Source organism: Zychaea mexicana (assembly GCF_025766255.1).
Source record: "Zychaea mexicana strain RSA 1403 chromosome Unknown BDB00scaffold_50, whole genome shotgun sequence".
NCBI lineage: Eukaryota > Fungi > Mucoromycota > Mucoromycetes > Mucorales > Lichtheimiaceae > Zychaea > Zychaea mexicana.
In genome coordinates, this window is record NW_026516713.1 from 260,683 (window position 1) to 279,785 (window position 19,103).

At 43.4% G+C, this 19,103-nt stretch overlaps 7 protein-coding genes across 7 annotated transcripts; 4 read left to right on the top strand and 3 right to left on the bottom strand.

Moving 5' to 3' along the window:
- The first annotated feature begins 11 nt into the window (after positions 1-11).
- On the top strand, positions 12-1,222 carry BDB00DRAFT_829694 (uncharacterized protein). Its single transcript, XM_053123975.1, has 2 exons — positions 12-654; positions 735-1,222. Exons 1-2 carry the CDS (start codon positions 166-168, stop codon positions 1,137-1,139), a joined length of 894 nt encoding a protein of 297 aa, XP_052978484.1. The 5' UTR covers positions 12-165; the 3' UTR covers positions 1,140-1,222.
- On the top strand, positions 1,223-3,565 carry BDB00DRAFT_829700 (DHHC palmitoyltransferase-domain-containing protein). Its single transcript, XM_053123976.1, has 6 exons — positions 1,223-1,678; positions 1,764-2,061; positions 2,205-2,216; positions 2,301-2,565; positions 2,688-2,734; positions 2,836-3,565. The coding sequence occupies exons 1-6, from the start codon at positions 1,546-1,548 to the stop codon at positions 3,191-3,193; spliced, it is 1,113 nt and encodes a 370-aa protein (XP_052978485.1). The 5' UTR covers positions 1,223-1,545; the 3' UTR covers positions 3,194-3,565.
- A 535-nt stretch (positions 3,566-4,100) lies between these two features.
- On the bottom strand, positions 4,101-5,029 carry BDB00DRAFT_829719 (uncharacterized protein; the record flags this gene model as incomplete). Its single annotated transcript, XM_053123977.1, is given in 3 exon segments — positions 4,101-4,164; positions 4,179-4,260; positions 4,353-5,029. A coding segment is annotated over 1 exon segment (677 nt), but the record flags the coding sequence as incomplete, so codon positions are not given.
- A 2,032-nt stretch (positions 5,030-7,061) lies between these two features.
- Positions 7,062-9,127, top strand: BDB00DRAFT_873667 (BRCA1-associated protein 2-domain-containing protein; the record flags this gene model as incomplete). Its single annotated transcript, XM_053127122.1, has 5 exons — positions 7,062-7,405; positions 7,513-7,618; positions 7,698-8,405; positions 8,503-8,814; positions 8,912-9,127. 5 exons carry the CDS (start codon positions 7,062-7,064, stop codon positions 9,125-9,127), a joined length of 1,686 nt encoding a protein of 561 aa, XP_052978487.1.
- A 1,578-nt stretch (positions 9,128-10,705) lies between these two features.
- BDB00DRAFT_765853 (Alpha/Beta hydrolase protein) lies at positions 10,706-12,488 on the bottom strand (the record flags this gene model as incomplete). The annotated part of the gene is made up of 4 exons (XM_053119549.1): positions 10,706-11,293; positions 11,388-11,694; positions 11,758-11,837; positions 11,910-12,488. The coding sequence occupies 4 exons, from the start codon at positions 12,486-12,488 to the stop codon at positions 10,706-10,708; spliced, it is 1,554 nt and encodes a 517-aa protein (XP_052978488.1).
- A 2,192-nt stretch (positions 12,489-14,680) lies between these two features.
- On the top strand, positions 14,681-15,597 carry BDB00DRAFT_765912 (uncharacterized protein; the record flags this gene model as incomplete). Its single annotated transcript, XM_053119551.1, has 4 exons — positions 14,681-14,709; positions 14,777-14,954; positions 15,048-15,284; positions 15,412-15,597. 4 exons carry the CDS (start codon positions 14,681-14,683, stop codon positions 15,595-15,597), a joined length of 630 nt encoding a protein of 209 aa, XP_052978489.1.
- A 411-nt stretch (positions 15,598-16,008) lies between these two features.
- BDB00DRAFT_829734 (uncharacterized protein) lies at positions 16,009-17,448 on the bottom strand. The gene is made up of 4 exons (XM_053123978.1): positions 17,238-17,448; positions 17,011-17,170; positions 16,822-16,881; positions 16,009-16,684 (listed from the first exon to the last, which is right to left on the bottom strand). Exons 1-4 carry the CDS (start codon positions 17,395-17,397, stop codon positions 16,198-16,200), a joined length of 867 nt encoding a protein of 288 aa, XP_052978490.1. The 5' UTR covers positions 17,398-17,448; the 3' UTR covers positions 16,009-16,197.
- Positions 17,449-19,103: the final 1,655 nt, after the last annotated feature.

Here is a 19,103-nt window from a genome sequence, read left to right on the forward strand (position 1 = left end):
GTTGTTGTTGTTTTCTTTTATTTTCTACGCGTTCATTTCCTTTTGCTTTCACCACTCCTACCATTGCCATTGCCCATTACTAGCGCCTCTTTCTCTTGTTCTTGCTCTCTTTTCTAACTTTCCTTGGAAAAAAAAAATAGAAAGAAGAAGAAGAAGAGGAACGATATGAGGGATTTCGAAAGCAGGTTCAATGCTGCAATCCATAGTCCCATCACATCCGACCTCTTGACACACGTATCACACCAAGCATCGCGCGTCATTCCTTGCCATCCTGCACCCGTAACCGCAGCAAAACCAACGACGCATGTAGACAATGACGTTTCGTCAGCCACACTTGTTCCCGAAAGCGCTAATCCACAAGCATGGCCGCCACCACTACGCACATTCATCAGCGTCGTCGTGAAACGATCGTCCGTCCGCGCGGGAACATTGTTCGCCACGTTAGTATTTCTCGAACGGCTGCAGAAAAGGCTCGAGCGCGTGGCACGAGGGATGCCATGCACGTGCCATCGCATCTTTCTCGCTACACTTATCGTCACCTCAAAGGCTTTGCACGACGCTTCTCCGAAAAATAAGCACTGGGCAAAATACGCAATGTGGTGCTTTAGTTTATCTGAAATCAACTTGATGGAGAAGCAGCTGTTATCCATATTAGTGCGTAATATCTTTCTGGTTTTTAATTACTGAAGGAAAAATATTAACCTGCTTATATTTTTTGGGGACGGGGTTATCAGAACTATCGACTATTGATAACATTGGATGATCTGCATCACGTTTACTCTTGTTACGCTTCTTTACGCTTACCAACACCCGTCACGATCCCGTCGTCGTCTTCGTCGTCTTCATCGACACTAGCTTCAACATCTACCACGAAATTATCTACGTATCCACCCTCTTTATCGTCCTCCATTGGAACTGCAAGTAATGAATCGTTGGAAGAGACCAGCAGCAACAATGCCAGCACTGCTAGTTTACCCATAGTACAACCACCTCTTCCGCCTTATCTGTTACCCAAGAACGATCATCATCATCAACAGCAGCAAGTCAACATTTTCGACAAACATAATACGATATCCCATCATCATCATCATCATCAAGAACAACAACAACAACGTCATCATAATCGAAAACAACATTAGCAGCAGAAGCAGCAATTTTTTCTTACATATATCGATGGAAAAAAAAAAGCTGTAAAATCTATTTAACTAACAGTAATAAAGGAACGATTGGTTGCTAAGCATAGTACGATACCATGGCACGGATTCACCATGGTGATATATTATTATACCACCGAACGAACGAGTCCTATGATTATTATGAATGAGAGTCCGCGTTATACCACATAGTCTTGTTTCTTTTTCCAATCTCTTTAATAACATTGAGCTTGTCAACGAACAAAGATGAGTTATAGTGGCCGCTCCATTCAAACCATTGCAGCACGGATCACGTTTCCATTTGTTGTTTTCGGTTTAATGAGCTACACATTACACTCATTTATTGTCCGTGTATATGGTAAATTCGAAAATCTCGGGATTCTTTCTTTAAATGTTGCGCGGTTTCTTGGTTTCCATAGGGTACCCGGGTGTGCGCGGAGAGCGAGGAAAACGGACGGACGTTGACGCCAATCTAATGTCTATAATAGGGCGCTTGTTACAACAACCGGATGTTCGACTTTTAGGTTTGCATAATATTAATTACGGCTGCATATATCAATTGTATCGAAACACGGATATATAACTAAATAGTAATATTTTAAAAAAAAGTGATTGCGGTTTCGTTGTGGGGGCTCTCCTTGTTCACATATACAAGATTATGGTTCACATCACCAGGCCATCCAACAACAAAAGTAGCAAAACCCTATCCGTCGTCGTCGTCGTCGTTAATTAATGATGAAAGTGGCAATACACGAACGAGGCTACTTGACGATGCTAATTATGCGCCTCGGTTATCATTATGCGATGCGGATGGTCAGCCGAGAATCTGTTCCGTATGCAACGTGTTGAAGCCAGACAGGACGCATCATTGTCGACAATGCAATCAATGCGTTTTAAAAATGGATCAGTACGTATATCTTTTTGTAAATGTAATTGAATACTACATGCCGTCTCTTTATTAACTTTATTAACTTGTCCAAATTTTCACCCACTGTTTTTTTATAATCGTTGATTCATGTATGCGTAACCTCTCTTACAAACACGCTGTAGTCATTGCCCTTGGTAAGTATGGAAAAACGAGCCTCTTATTTAGTAGGTATCTCTTACATTATTTAACAACTGTACTATTTTTTTTTGTTTGGATAGGATTGGTGGATGCGTCGGCCAAAACAACCATAAACTGTTTTACCTCTTCCTTATATATACCACGACATATGCCTGCTGGATGATGAGCGTAATATGGTCACCATTGACCCACGCCATCTCAGCCAATCAGCCCATCACCCTGCGTCTATGCTGGAAAGCGTACAAACTCTACCTTTATACTCTGTTTCGAATTGGCATGAACATTTACCACATCGGGCGTTATCGATGCTGGATCCCTCTGTTTACTGGCGTCACTGACTACTGGGTAAGAAACTTGGTTCTCGCTCTGTAATGTATTGTCAAGCTGCTGTTGTGATAAGGTATCTCTCCACTTGCTTGTGTGGAGATGAACTATTTACTGAAATTGCTCGATTTTATAACTTATAGAGCGAATATGCTTGGATTGATATACATTGGGTGATCATGCTCGTACTGTAAAGATTTTTTTTAGCTTGCCTGTAAAAAAAAAAAAATCCTTATGCTGCACTCGATGATGACTCATATGACATTATTATGTGATATATTATGAATACAGAGGCATCCTTTTCCCGGCAGTGCTATGTGGTTTCACAGGGTTCCACAGCTATTGCATCTTGCGAAACAGGACAACTATCGAGCATGCTAGCACTCGGCCTTACCATGTCCGTGTGGATTATTTCAACGACAACAACAAGAACAAGGATAAAGATGCTAGTAAGCATGATGGCGATAGCAACAGTACTTTTGCCATCCATCAGCTCAAGTCTTCCGAGCGGCTGTGGGATGATGGCATCAAAAACAACTGGATATCGGTCATGGGCGTTTCTCCATGGTTTTGGTTTGGTACATATAAACATTTGTATTCCATGCTTCTATGTTTATTGCTGTATGATCTTTGTGTGTGGTGGAGCTGATAAGTCTTTCATTACCTCACATATTATATATATACACACACTATACCAAATGTGCGAAATCCGTGTCCTCGTTCTGACGTATCAATAACAACAAAAGTGCCCCTTGGTCATCATCATGAAAAGACGAGACACGAATGCGATTATTTATCCGGAAATTTAAACCTGCATAGTCGCATCACTGACGGAAGCCGCTACGAGTAGCAGTAGCACCAACAGAAGTAAGAGTGGTAGAGGTGCCGTTGTTGCCACCCGAGTACGACATAGTAAAGTTATCGAATGACATTCTGTAATAAACATTTTTCCTTTTGCTGCTTGTTGATTGATGGTGTTGCTTTGTTGTGTTTGTATACATGTTATGTGCCATGGTATGTATGGAATCATGGGCGTGAGAAGAGACAGTTACTATCGGTATTGAAGTTTTGAAGACAGAGTGCATGTTATGCATGTTAAATGTCTCATCATGCTATAAAGCACCACACTATTTATACATTAGTACTCGAGCGATAGATGTACTACAAACAACACGAAACTTTATATATATCGTCCGTCGTCGTCATCCCAGTCTCGTATATGATATGAACTTTAGAAGAAGGGGGGGGGCGGACATGAAACAACAGAGTCTGAATTTTATGAAGGTTGCTCTTGCTGATTGGTGTTGTATATAGTAAAGAAGATATATAGAAATAATGAATAAAGCTAAATAATAATGATAGAATAATAAAGGGTCGAGAGATGCGCAAGAGGGGGAATATGAATGTTTTGTCTTTTTTTTTTTGGTATCTTTGATTGACTGATAGATGTTCTGGGGTTTCTTTTTGGATATGTGTGTGTGTGGATGTGGACGTGTGGAGAGTTGATATGTGTGTGTTAGATATGTGTGTCTGGGTGTAGGGGGGCAATAAAGTGCTAATAGTATATGCAAAGAAGAGGGGATATAACAAAGAAGAAAAGAGAAAGGGTAACGTTTCTTATTATTATTTTTTTACTATCATAGTACTGCTAGTACTATGACTGCGTCAATGATGAAGATGGTGGTAAGTGCGTGGATGCTGGTAATAGTGAGGTACGCCTACGGGTACACCTGGTGGTGAAGGTACTTCTCGGATCGTAATGTAAGTGCGTTTGGGTTTCGGAGGTGGCATGGGTGCCTTTGATGATATTATGAAAGCAGCAAAACAGCACGGTTTGTGTAAGAGAGAGAGGGAGACATATATATTGAGAAAAAAAAAAGAAGACAAATACATACCAAGAAGCAGACATCAAGATCCTCCTTGTTCACCAGGCCCCATTTGCTATTGTCTTCTTCAACCGCAAGTCGATAGGCTTGGGCTGCATATGGAGGCAAGCCCCATTCCGAGGGATCGTTTATACAGTCCTGATACTGCTCTCGTTGCTGTTGTTGGCTTTGCAAACAAACACCACGAATGAAGCGTTCAGCCTGTTGCATTCTGTTCTCCCAAGCGGACGATGTCTTGAAATGTGTAAAGTCGATATCCCTGCCACGGAAGAGTGGACGACGTCGCGAATGGTGATGCTGCTGCTGCTGTTTTTCGTTAAAACTTGTTACCGCTGCCGGTGGTCGTTGTGCTGCTGCTGCTGTTGTTGTTGTTGTGTTCCAAAAGAGCTCATAGGCCATGGTGGAGATGGTGTTCACGACGAGTGAGGTAAGAGACCGACGTCGTTTTGTGGGTCGCTCGTCACGCGCTTCTTCTTGTTCTTGTTCTTGTTGGTTGGTTGCACCTACTACTACTGCTCCTCCTTGTTCTTGTTGCTCCTTTGCTACCTGGTCCCGCTGGTACGGGTCATAGCTGGGACCGAAAATTTGTCGCTTCATGGTGCCAAGCAGTCGCTTCAGACGACGAGGCTGACGAATAGGTCGTGCTTCGACCGTTGTTGTTGTTGTTGTCGTCGTCGTCGTATCACTGTCACTATCACCAGTCGCTTGTTGTTGGCTCTGAGCCTTGCCGCCAGCGGTCACGAAAGCCTCGCCATGAAAACGTTTCGACATTTTTTAGTGCTGGTTTTTTTTTTTACAAGAAGTTGCAGAAAAGAAAAAAAGACCCGTCTTTTTTTTGTCTTTTTCTCTTTTGTGTGTAATGTGTCGCTCTTTTTTTCTGAAAAGCACCGTATGGGTGTTTCAATCAAGAGGTACTAGTAGTAGTAGTAGTAGTAGTAGAGCAGACAAGGTTAAGAAAAGAAAAAGAAAAAGACGACGACGACTTGGTCTTTTTTGTTTTTATTTAAGGAGGAAAACAAGGGTTGAAGGTGGAAGAAGAAGGGAAAGAGAGAGAGAGTCAGAAGATTGCACAGCTTTGATTGATGAAAAAAGTTATGGTCTTACACACACACACACACTTTCTCCCTGTTTGGGTCTGTATTCTCTCACACATACACACGAACCCCCATTCCCCCACCCACCCACCCACCCCCCCCAAACAGCAGCAAACCCATCTTTGGGTTATGCATTGCCTCAAATAGACAAGTTCCATTTGCTTTCTTTCCACATAGCCTCTTCACTGCTGCTGCCTTCTTTGGTCTGCCTACGACTTCTCATTCGCTCCATGTCTTCTTGGGCTGTATCGTGCAGTAGTAGCAGTCATACCCACCTGTTTCCTTGGTTCAAACGTGTATCATACGCAGCCCGTGTTTGCAAATAACATTCCTAAGCCGCAACCTGCTAAGCACAGCCTTCTCCTCCTCAACGGGCTCGTAGGTCCGTGAATACACTACATCATTGTTGTGTTCTTGTTGCTGTTTGTTCGCAGTAACACTTACTCTATCAGCCACCCTATGACTTGAGCGTGCTATGTCGGTAGTCGTATATCACTCATTATGAGTCTTGTCTGGCTATTGTTTTGGATAAGTTAATGTCAAACACACAGCGCAGAAGGTTTTAAAGCGTGTATATCTTTCATTGTTCTGTCGTGATTTGCATGTCTCCAGCGACAAATTATTTCTTTCAGTTCAATGATATACATACGTCCCGGTGATGCAACGGAGAGACATAAGGACGTAGATTTGAAACACCCTTGCTGCTATTACTACTACATACGAAAGGATGGTGGGCGCCTTTACAATATCACTACTACTGATTCGTCTACTACGAGTACGAATACTATACCTAGGTATGTGCTCGTCGTTCAGGTGATACTTATTGGCTCGGGGTACCACCACCAGCAGCAGCAGCGGCTACGGGCAGCACATCCGCTGTTTGCATCGTCATACAAATTGCATAATAATGATGATAGTAACGGTAGTAGAGAGAAGAGTGTTGCTGCGCTATCTGTAATGTATCAGGAACGTGGTATGCCGAGGTAAAACGAGTTCCTTATTCCAGTTCCATGTACCTCAACAGAGCATATCCCATGCCTATTTCTCCTTGTTAAGTTTTTTTTTGGTGCGCATGAAGGCCTGTTATTGCATGATAAAGTCAAAGTCGACCTTACACAACCGATGTTCTCAATAACCACCATCCATCAAGGGGGAGAGAGCAGGCAACCTGCCTTTGTGGAAGATATAGTAAAACGGCAACGGGATGGAAAGTTTTTTTTATTTTTTTTCATAGGATGGTGTGTATGGTTCTCCCAAACTTACGAAACACATCACTGCGCCGCTGGTCGATTAAGAAACCATCGTGTGATAGCAGTATAGTTGTAAAGGGAAAGCACGACTGGAACCAATAGGATCTCGCAAAAAGAAAGACCGCTAACATCAATGCTACTGCGTCTGCAAAAGATAAATTACGTGCTGCTGCCTTTTTCGTCACTTAGCCTTATTCGTATACTGCGTCGAGAGACGTGTAAGCAACTCACAAAACAATAAACGAACGGATCGCGTTTAAAGCGAAGAAAACAAACGAACGAACGAAATGGCATCTTCCCAGTATCGATCCACAGGCACAATTAGTTTGGATCTTGTTGGATTGGTAGTACGCCTTTCTGATCAATCCGATTGCGGCGTTCTTCACTTGTATCGAGGCAATGACAACGTCAAGCTACCACCTGAGGAACAACAACAGCAAGACGACGACGGCGACGACGACGCGACTTGCGATATAAATAATAACGATAACAACACCACCCTCGAAAAGCCAACAGAACCGACAACTACGATTGTATGTAGTTTGGATGTGCCGTCGTATCTGTCTGTGCCAGACTTTTTAAGCTTTGTAGAGCCAGTTGATCCGTTTGTAAGCCATTATCGAGTTATCCGGTACGCGTTATTTTCCAATCCCTAGACGACACATTTTATGTAATCATCAACGCACACACACCCTGACATACGCATTGTTTCTTTTTTCGCTTGTGATTTATCTATAGTGAGACAGATCCTGACAAGTACATGGTCTTGATGAAGTTTCGCGATCCTGAAGCAGCACGCGATTATTATAGCCAATACAATGGTCGTCGCTTCAGTTCAATGGAGGTTCGTGTACCACTGTGTCCCCCTCCCCCTTTTCGCTAATAACAGGAGATCCGGTCTAATCCTTTTCATTGGTGGACAGCCGGAAACATGCCGAGTCATCTATATCCAATCTGTCGAGATGAACTCGGTTCTCATGCCACCATACACGTTTCCATTCGTCAACGACACAACCACCATCCGACGAGCCGACGATGACACGCCTATCTGTCCTGTCTGCTTAGAACGGATGGATGAAAAAGTGACTGGATTATTGACCATCCTCTGTCAGCATACATTCCATTGCTATTGTCTTTCCAAATGGGGTGATGGTAGTTGCCCCGTGTGTCGATATTCACAAAAACCACAAGCAAATAACAATGATGGGGACGACCCGTTACAATTGCTACTGCAAGGTCAACAACAAATACAACAACAATTTCAAGAACATCCCGAGCAACAGCAGCAGCAGCAACAACAACAGAAACAATGGTCCTATCGAGAGGCAAATGAGTGTACGGCATGTGGATCGATCGAGAACCTGTGGATCTGTTTGATTTGTGGTCATATCGGTTGTGAACAGGCATCGCACGCGTTGGAACATTCGAACCACAGCAACCATCCGTATGCTTTGGAGATCGAAACACAACGCGTATGGGATTTTGCAGGTAATAATTACGTCCATCGCTTGATTCAGAATATGGTGGACGGTAAATTGGTCGAGTTACCCTCTGGTGGATCGGCGGATGATGAACCATCCTCCACTCTTGGACCTCACGCAGTTAGTGGTAGCGGCGGTGGTGCACCTCAAGTAAGTAAATTCATCATAGGCTCTGTGTGTGTTCTCTTGTATGTGTATGGATCACAAGAGACAGAGAAAGCTGATTAATATCACTTCATGTTTTTAGGAAAAACTAGATGCCATGTCATTGGAATATAGCTACTTGATGACATCCCAACTGGATTCTCAACGAATATACTATGAAGATTTCTTGGACGACGCCACATCCCAACTTTCTGCCCTTACTAGACAAGTCAAAGGCTTGACAAAGGATCTGCAAAACACGCACCAAGAGAAGGAAAATATATCAGAGAAATGCAGAGATGCCTCGACATCACTCAAGGACGCACAGATGCACAAAGAACGCGTGGATCAGTCATTACAGGAGTTCAAGGATCGGTATGAAGCTTCACGTCGTCAGCTGGCTACTGAAAAAGAGGTTAGTCGTTTCTCACTATCGCATCCTTGTGCTCATCACATGTCTCTATTCACCGCCCAACCCCACCCCCCTCGGATTGCTAACTGTCGTTTTTTAGACAACCAACTCACTTCTTAAAGAAAATCAAACATTGCAAAAGTCGATAGAACAAAGACAGCAGATGGTCAAGGAGCTAGGTGACCAAGTGCGTGATCTCAAATTCTTTTTGGAGGCACGTGAAAAAGTGCAGGAGCATCCAGAATTGGGAGGTGGCAGTGTTGGTACTAGGTCATCATCATCCGGACGAAAAGCCAAAAGGGGTGCAAAGCGGTAAAGAACTCATGTTTTTTGCGCCCGCTTCACGTCCCCCCCCCCCTGATACCCTCCCTGCCGGAATGGTTGGTCCGCGAGGGAGAGTGAGCAAATTATGTGTACAACCGTCGACCTTCTCTCCAAGTCATCAGCATTACCAAATCGCGTCATATGGCAAAACACCCATCAACCCCGAGAACCCATTCTTCCTCCCCCAGCAACAATAACACTACCATAGTTACATATATACCCCCTACACACGCACACACTACTAATTGCACTGCCTCCTTCCGAATTTTTGTACATATTGTAAGAGTCTTTTTTTGATATTTTAGACAATCACGTACATAGTTATAATAAGATACAAAGAAACCCTTCATGTTCTTGGTTAAGTCTTTGGCGTGATGCTTTCAGGGTGCTCGGACAGGCGTACGGTCCAACGTAGTATTTGTTTTAAGCGAGCTGAAATGTCTGTTCATCACTGTATACGCATTTTGATATAGTTGCTCCTATACCTCGTGGCATATGTAAAATGCATCATCAAGTATTCAATGCAATAGTAGCACACAGTAGCAGTACATGACGAGAAATGCATTTCATATTGTTCGTAGTGTATAAGCACATTATGAACATATGTTTTGCTTCCCGATACGTATTGCTTAGCTACCTCAGTTTCTTTTGCACTCATTTCCTTCCCTAATGTATAGCACTATAATATACCACTGTTATAAGGTGTTAATTTCGGACATACTCAAGTGTATGGCTACTGCGAGATAATGATGGGAGGTAGAAACCGTTCTCTTGTGAGGCTCACCATGTTGTGGTCATGTCGCTTTTCAATATACGTACATGCTTCATAACAGTATGTACCACAATTGATACTGCTATATATCTTTAATGTTCTATGCATAAACGTAGCAGCGTAATACAACAAGAAAATATATACAACCTATACCTTAGTGGCAGACATAATATAATAGGCGTCTAGAAAATTTATGATTTATATGTTTGCCAGGCGAAATAAAACAGAAAGATGCATTTTAATATAAGTGATTTCAAAAGAAAGAGAAAGTTATAGTGATGAGATAATGATGCTAGTTATGAAAAGACACTGGAGAAGAAGGAGGGGAGGGGGAGGAAGAGTTTATACTAGGTGGATTTATCGACCTGTAGTAGCACTAGTGATAAGACTAACGAATTAGAGAATTAAATACATGTGTAAATTGTCTAGGGTTGTCAATAAGTTGCTCTGAGTTGATCAAACGCAGTCTGATAACTTCCAAGCATATGGTCTTCTATGCAAGATTTAGTGATAAATATTTCATTAGATATAGAGTGCGAGCCAACATGGGCCGTGAATCGTGATCGCGTGGCGCCTGGGATCTTTTTTGATACTTCTTTTGCTTTGGATTTTGCTTTTTTGCCTAATCGACGACGTCGACTTATATTTCTCCAGGAAACCATGGTGGATGTACGTGACGGAGCAGCAGTCGAGCTAAATACCCGATGCTCTTTTGTTCGTCGAATGTATACAATATTCCCAGGTATATACAGCTAATAAATTGTAAAGATATTAGTTCAAATTGCACTTTTTTTTTTATCACAGAAACACACTGTTAAAAGAACATACCAGAGGATATAACTGATCCACACTATGATAAATCCTATCACGACATCGTGTAAGGATCTCAAAGCAAACTTTCCGTGTCGCTGGATCTGTCATGACTTTATGCCATCCTCCGAGCGTCTCATACGCACTGATCGTATCCATGATCAACTCCTTTAACTCCATGGCTGTACCATATGACATCCGACCGACAATATCGTCTTGGCAGATGAAACTGTGTATATACTTGTCGTATTTGTGGTTGAGTTCGCGTGAGCTCAGTGCAACAGGTGCATAGCTGTAGCAATGTAATTGGAAATTAGGATTGTTGGAGAGTCGGCGTAAGACGGCGATTTGTTCAGATACGAGCATGGTTAATAAACTAGCTGCGCCGCCGCCCAAGGAATGGCCCGTGATGATAAAGGATGAAAGCTCGTTGCTGTGGTGATGAATGTAACGGAAAATTTGTGGGATGATGTTGGTATAGAACCACTGGGCCGAGGCGAGCATGCCAGCATGCACAAGACCGCCTTTAAACGGTTTGTATTCGCATACAAGATCCGTAATTGCATCGTAGAGACTCTACTTGAATATATTATATATGAGTTTTGTTCGATAGGAGTTTCGTTCGACAAAATGTATCCAACAGCAAAACAAGATCTTTTGGCTACTTTACCCAAGTGCCACGAATACTCAGTACAATCGCTTTTCTGGATCGATCAATCGCAACAAAGTAACTTGGCTGAAACACAGCGCCTTTTCGCAAACCGTACTCGTAACCGAGAAGATCTTCTGGGTGCAATTTCAAAAATCGCATGATAGCCAGTCTGTTGGAGCGTGGATGCCGTGCTTCGCGCATATATTGGCCATACGATCCTAGATAGCAAAGACCTCGCCAACCGTATGCCATGAGCGCATAGTCAAAATAATGACATGCTTCATCCATCAATTCTCGGTCTTTGATTTCTCGACTAGGTGGAGGCCTATATTGAACAAAAATAAGTTAGCTATCTATCAACCCATCCCCTGACAGTCATATGCTTTACCTGGGAAGTGATTTATAATAACGTTCGAGAATAATCATGGCTTTCAGTAACCGGAAACTCGTCACTTTGAATCCTTGACCCTAAAAATTTTAAAGCATTAAGTCAAACATACTATGTTAGAGTAGCATGGAAGGCAAGTGTACGAAACTTACAAATGCATTTGCAAGTTTCATGATGGACCGCACTAGTGCGCGTGTCTGACTGCTGACAACCAAACTAATCAGACGGTCAAATGCCGGATGCGATATCGCAACGTCGTCAAAAGAGTCACGCATCCATTGAGACGCAAAGTTCTTGTCACCGAAATTAACACTTTGAATGATATGCTGTGCTCTTCGACTCGCACTATCCTTGATTCGATCACGCCGTCGCTGCTTCTTTTCCTTTTTCTCTGTTCCTGTTTTTGAGGCATACTGCATTTCTTCGTGTTGTCTTTTCTCTTCTTTTTCTGCTTCAGCATAATCGGACGGAACCGCTTTTGCATGATCGTCAGCATCGTTTTGTGAGAAACCGTAGCGCTGTCCTCGCGCCGATGTAGGTGCTTTATGCGTGAAAAGACTACTGATCCAGCCAAAACATGTGTTGCGTTGTTTCTTCTTTTTCGGATTTTGTTGTTGTTGAATGCTTGTCGTTGCAGTAGTGCGTGTGGAAGTAGGCTGCACGCGTCGATGCCGTGACGATCGTTTGGACCCAGTTAAGCTAGAGTCGGACCCGGGGACATGAGAATTCATGATTGTTGCAAGTCGATCATGAAAGATCACGTCGACAGTGGTTTCGTCACGTGCAAGTTCACCACGACCGTGTTGGGAACTATGTTGTGCTGTCATGGTTCTTATTAACGTTCCTGCTCCTCCATCTTGTTCTTCTTCGTCCCCTTCATCTGATTCTGCCCCAGGTCTTGATCGAGAAACATGGGTGGATTTGCGTCGAACAGGCGATACTGATAATTGCGAGCTGCTTTTGCGTTTCGAGGCGCATGGATAATCAATATCAGGTCGATGACTCACGCGTCGCATGGGCGGTGCAGGAAACAGTCCAGTTTGATCAAATAACGAGCTATCGTCGGAATCGTCGGCATGATTGTATGAGTAGCGTCGTGATGCATTATCGTGAATATCGCCATGAGGAGATAAAAGTGGGGGTGCTTCAATGTCGGAAGGTTGCTGGTAATGATAACGCATACGGATCTGAATCGAACCTATGAGCTTTTTACTGTTCAATCGGCCAGAAGCTTCCACAAGTGTTGCCAGGTCGGTATTAATGATTGTATCTTTGACGTCCTCGGGTAACCCTCGACGCGTATGGTATTCGTAAATGGGTAGAAATCTAAGTAAACACGCATATACACCAAATACTTATTACAAAGTGTACGGAGATTTCGGGTCGACCGAATTTCACTAATACTACTGTTACTAGTATTTATTTACTAGTGTCTGTCTTACGTTACAAAAATGTCGTCTTTGCCTTTAAGTTTAGATAATTTGAGTTTAGCCTTGCCGACATGTTTGGATTTGTGTGGCCAATGTTTGCGTGGTTTATCGTACAAGTCAAACTAAAAGTTGTAGCCATCACAGTTAATCTCAATATAGTGAATTATGAACAAAAAAGAAAACCTGCTTTTTATCATTCCAAGGGTTGGATTTAACTTACATCAATGGTATCAAAGAGCTGTGCATGATATGATACAACAAACACAAAGCCTTCATTCCAATCACCGGTACATTTCGTCGAACGCGAAGAGAAATACTGCGCTGAGCCCATTTTGACTCGCATAATGGGTCGTTTAAACGGAGTATCCGTGCGTATATTGAGCAAATCTACCTGTTAATTCAAAAAGTGTAAAAAGTCGTGTGCGTGCGCGTGCGTTGTGGATATGTCCCAAGTTAAGAAAAAAAAATCATTGTTTTTTATTTTCCCAATTTGAAAGAAACGGGGTGATGTTATATACATATATATATGCGTATATATACCTGAAGTTTACCAACAGGAAGTTCATGGTGACCGGTTTGATACTGCTTCCATTCTTGTTTGATTCGGTGAATGTCCGGGACCGACAATGTTCTGGCGTGAACCCATGCTTGTTCGCGAGCTGGTGGTTTTTTCTTTCTAGCGTGTAGTAATTGCTGATTACTGTCCGCTGTAAGAAATGAATACGCGACTTGAGTCGAGTCGCTGCTGACGCTCATTGGTCACCTGAGCACGTCATTAATTGAGGGAGGAGAGAAAGGTTAAAAAAAACAATGCTGGAATTCGTCCATTTGAAGGTCGGTTTCCCGGCAGTGGCGCCGACATATACTGTTTTTTTTTCGTTCGGCTGAAATCCATCCGTTTCGGTTGACGGGCGCAATAGCCCGGTTGTTATCCCCTTTTGTTCAATAATGAAATCTGGCCAATTAAAGTTTTGGACGTAGATAGTTTATCCTTAATTATGTCCTCTCTTCTTATGTATGTACATTGACCATGTGTCCGGGTATCAAAATAGGCTACTGTGGATGTATAATATAGGGGCATCATCCTTATTTATTGTGGTTGTTATGTTTATGATATGGTCGTCATGGTTACCGTTGACATAACAGCAAACACAGCTCTAGGAATATGAATGACTTTAATGACCCGCTCCATTTGTGAATGAAAGGGAACCCAATGCAGTCTAGTATACATGATAAGAAAAGAGACATTTAATGTGTGCTGGTTGAGTATATATACGTGAGCATTGAGGACACTCGATTACAGTGAGAGAGTGATGCACAAATAGATAGCAAGGTGATTCAACACACACCCACTCACGGGCACACACTTGGTTGCAGGTGCAGAACCAGCACAAAGATTAAATTTGTCGGAGGTTCTTGCCAATTGAAAAAGTGCATAGTCTTCTTTCCCTTCCTTTTACCTTTTTATTTTTAGCTTACTACTTACTACTACCATGAAATGTTGTTTTTGCATTAACTTGAGGTAAGCATCAGAACGATTGCAAAGGTTTTTTATGTGCTATAATATTAATACTAAAGTTATTGTATAGAACGGCTACGTTGTTTTTGGCTGTTCTCGGCACCATTACTCATCTCTACGGAGCCTTTGCATTGACCGCACTCAGCGATGAATTCGACGACGGCGACAGTGGCACTGTATTTGGCTTGACAATGTACTCTTATCTTTCAGGTGTTGCCTGTCTTGCCGGTGCTGTTGGTGTGATCAAGGTGGGTATTTGTATACATATTTATAACTTGTAGAACACCAAACCGAATAGAACGATAAATACACTTACTAACATTTTAATGGTCAAACCGCAGCACAATGCCAAGCATCTCCGTCTCTTCTCGGCGTTCTACTGGGTGGATTTGGCACTCCACATGGTGTTTTCTGTGGCCAGCGCCTTTCTATTCTTCAGCATGCACAGCGAAGTGTGCCAACAAGTTGTCCAAGAAGCACCCAAGGATGAACACATTGACATGGAAACTTGTGAAACAGCATACATTGGCAGTGCTTGGGTGATTACCATCGCCATGGCTGTTAACCTTCTTCTTAAGGTAAAGTATTAATTTTCAATCTGTCTCTCTCTCTCTCCTTTTGATATGTGTGTATATGTGTGTGAGAGGGATATAGCTATAACATTTTCTAAAAATATGACGAATCAATTGAATTTGTGTAATATAGCTTCACTTTGCATTCGCCATCCATTCGTACATGCTCCAAGTCAAGCAGGAACAACAAGAAGAATCGTTTGCCCAGGAAGCTGTTGTTGTCGGATATCCAGCTGCTGCTCCGCCCGTCTACAACGATGTGGAGAAGGAAACAGTTTTCGTGGCTGGTCAAGAATTTGTACCCAATGAGAAGAAGTAGATTGGGTCTCCGTAAATAATAGCTCAAAAGAAAGAAAATTTTTTTTGTCGCTCTTTTTCTTTGCTATAAATAAGTCTTTCTTCAAAACACCAAGGGCTTTGTTGCCTTTCTTTCACTTTACTTTCTTTGGGACCCTTGACGTGTAAGTGCTTTTATTATGAATGCTGTACAATAGAAGAAGAGAGAATCGATGGTCCACTCGAAATGATGCAATTCTTATTGAATTTCTTCAAATGATCCACATGATTCAACTTGACACCTGATCGATGGCTTTGCTTCTCTCTTTCGCTGTCTTGTTTTCGCTGTTTTTGCAATATAAGCTAACGCGTTGGTGTGCTTTCTTTGCTACTAGGTTCCTTCTTCCCTGCCCACACACACTTCTTTTAGATAGGAATTGATGATGTTTATAGAGCCAAAATAAAGTTTCTTTTTTTTTCTTATTCAAATGAAAACAAACAACAAAATGAAAGAGTGGATGAGAGAGTGAGAGAGAAACTGTCTTCTTTTGATATTGTGTGCTGTGTGTTGTTTTATGTGCACCTTCTGCAATAATCTGTACGGGTAGATCCTTGTGGAAGAGAGAGGGAGCAACAAGAAAATTTATGCTCCCAAAGTAGGGAATGCACTTGCATCCGAGAGGTTGACGTTCATATTTACACCTCTTCCACGACCTCCGCGGCCACGACCGCCTCGCCCACCTCGTCCACCACGTCCGCCACGTCCGCCACGTTCGCCACTGCCACCGCGTCGTTCGCCTCGTCCACCGCTTGGTCGATGCGGTGGGTGTTCAATGTCAATGTACACCTTTTCCTTCTTGTTCTTGTTCTTTTGTTTTTGTGCGACTTCCTTGCCACCAAAGTAGACCTCGTCTTCCTTGTTGAGCGGGACGGCGTCCTTCCATTGGCCACCGTCGCTGCCTTCGTTTGCTTGACGTGCTTCAGGAAGCTGGAAGCGGTTGTCGCGCTTAGCTGCTTGGTTAGCCTGGTATTCTTCCAGGGTCTTGTACTCAGGCTCCGCAGGCGTGGCCGTGCCCGATCCCGTCTGACCCTCCGCTGCTGGGTCGTCGGGCGACATTGTGTCATGCGCACTTTTTTTGGGTCAAAAGAAAAGCAGCATGTTAAAAAGCGACGTTCTTTTTCTCAAATATACCAGCACTCGTACTACTACTACTATACTACTGTGCTGCTATAGCCAGAAAGAATGTCTATTGAAAACTATACGTACGCATCCCACTGGGCAGTCTCGGCTCGACCCCATCCTTGATTGACTTTTTTGTCGTTGTCACTTGAGATATGTGTTGCATGAGAGTTAATTTTTTTTTGACAGTGATTTTATATTGTTGTTATTGAACGAATCAAACGCGGGGGGTGGGGGGTGGCGTAGGGAGAGAGGGAGAAGAGGGAAAACACTTACACGATGCCAGTGGCACTGTGACGATCGTACTGACGGCCGCGCGGAGGACGTTGGGCGGCAGCAGGTGCGGCGTCGTTGCTGGCGGTGTTGCTGCTTTCGAGCGAATCGCCTCCACCACCTGCGGCGCCACGGTCACGGCCTCTTCGAGACGGGGGCGACACTAGTTGCAATAGAGTGGATGGTTGTCAGCAAGACCAGCTCTGAACAAGAAAGAAAGACGTTATTACCTGCTACACGGGTGTGCAAATTTCGCGTATCCTGACGCTTGCTGCGACTGGGCGGTTGATCATCTTTCTTGTCCGTTGGCTTTGTGTTTCCAAGCTTGTCCGTCTCAGAGGGCTCGTCGCCCAGAAGGGCTTCAAACCTATTGACCGTAAATGCAGACATGCGGAAAAGCAAAAGTTTGAGTGAGAAAGAAAAGAAGAGGAAAGAGAAGAGAAACCCTCCAACAAAACAGCCCATGTCAACTTAGGTCTCTTACTTTGGGTGGCCTCGGAGCTTCAAAAAACAGAGAAAAAAGACACACACACACACACACACACACACACACACTGGCTCGCTTTGTTTCATAACTGTTTGTCGCGTGATCCACATGCTTTCCCTGCTAATGGGCCTTCCTTCTTTCGCTGGCGCCCCTCTCCGCCTCTGTCCTTACCTCGCATCCAAGCACTCGAGCGCCCTTCTTAAGGCATTCATTTTGCTGCTGTCAAAAAATGACGGGATCTCCCTTTCCCTTCTTCTGAAACAAGTGTGGGATTCTGGCCCCACCACCTTTTGTTTGTTGTGGGTGGGTAGACCTTCGACGCTGTTATGATCATGCAGCCCGTTACTCCGACCGCCTCCGTTTCGGACACGCACGGTTTCTAAACGTTTGTCAGTTGGAACCATCCTTTCCCTCTTTTTCCCACTTTACCTTTGCATGAGCTACTAGTTGACTTGACGAAGTGGAATCTCACAACAAGCATGTTCAACTGTTTCCTTTGACTTTTGATCGGTTCCTTGACGATCATCAGAATGATACAGACGAAGCAGTACGAAGCAAGATCGAGCAAAGGAGCGACATTTCTTATAAAAGCACGAAGAACACTGCTCAGCAGGCCACCGATCAACGTCAGTTGGTTGTTGATGTCGCGCACCATACAATAGTACTTGCGCACTATGTACTTTTACAAAGAAACATGACGCGCAAGCCATCCCATCATTGACGCTCGAAATTTATGCAGCTCCATCAGCGAACAGCTTCTAAAAAATTCTAAATTCCAATTTGTTGTCGTTTCTTGCTGATTGTGGCCTTCCCGACACCTAAAACGATCTTCCAAGGTACGAAAAGGTTCAGAAGGCCCAGACGGCAGATACGGATGAACACCCAAAGCTTGATACAAACACCAGCGACGACAGCATCATCCACGAGCCACACACCCAGTACAAACCAATCAACAATAACTGTAGCTACATCAGATAGCACGTATTGCCGATACAGTAATTTAAAGCATCGCCGACTAGAATGAGCGCCAAAAGAGAGTTGATACAAGTTGAAGGAAACAGTATATGTAGCCGTAATCTTAAAGACTGACCGGTTTGACAGTGATTGGCTCAACGAGCGGATACTGTATAAGTTTTTTAGCGGTTAATTGAAACTTTTGGCTACTGGTGGTATCTTTTGTACCGAAACCATTTCTCGGATCGCCTCAGTTCAGCGCTTAAAGCAACATTGACAATAGGGTACACTTGAATACTGGTTGAGAGAGCATTCACGGCTGCCACTAACTGCAACTTGAGATAATATGGAAAACGAGATGCGTTGCATAATAGGTCTTTTCAAGGTTGAAGGTCGCACAGCTCGGCCTTTGTCCTGTCAATCCCCTCGCCTATGACAATCACGTAGTTTTCGGCGCGTCAAAAACATACACCGTACACCATCTTGCAGCATGCATCGTCAAAAGGCCACTGCAACATTTACTGCGAGAAAAACTGATATTGACGCTATGCAATATTAGTCGTAGAGGGTCTTTGCTAAATGGAGGACGCCACAGAAAATGATGACACCGAGAATAATCTTGCTCACAAGGAGTTGATGCTTAAAAGGCAAAGTA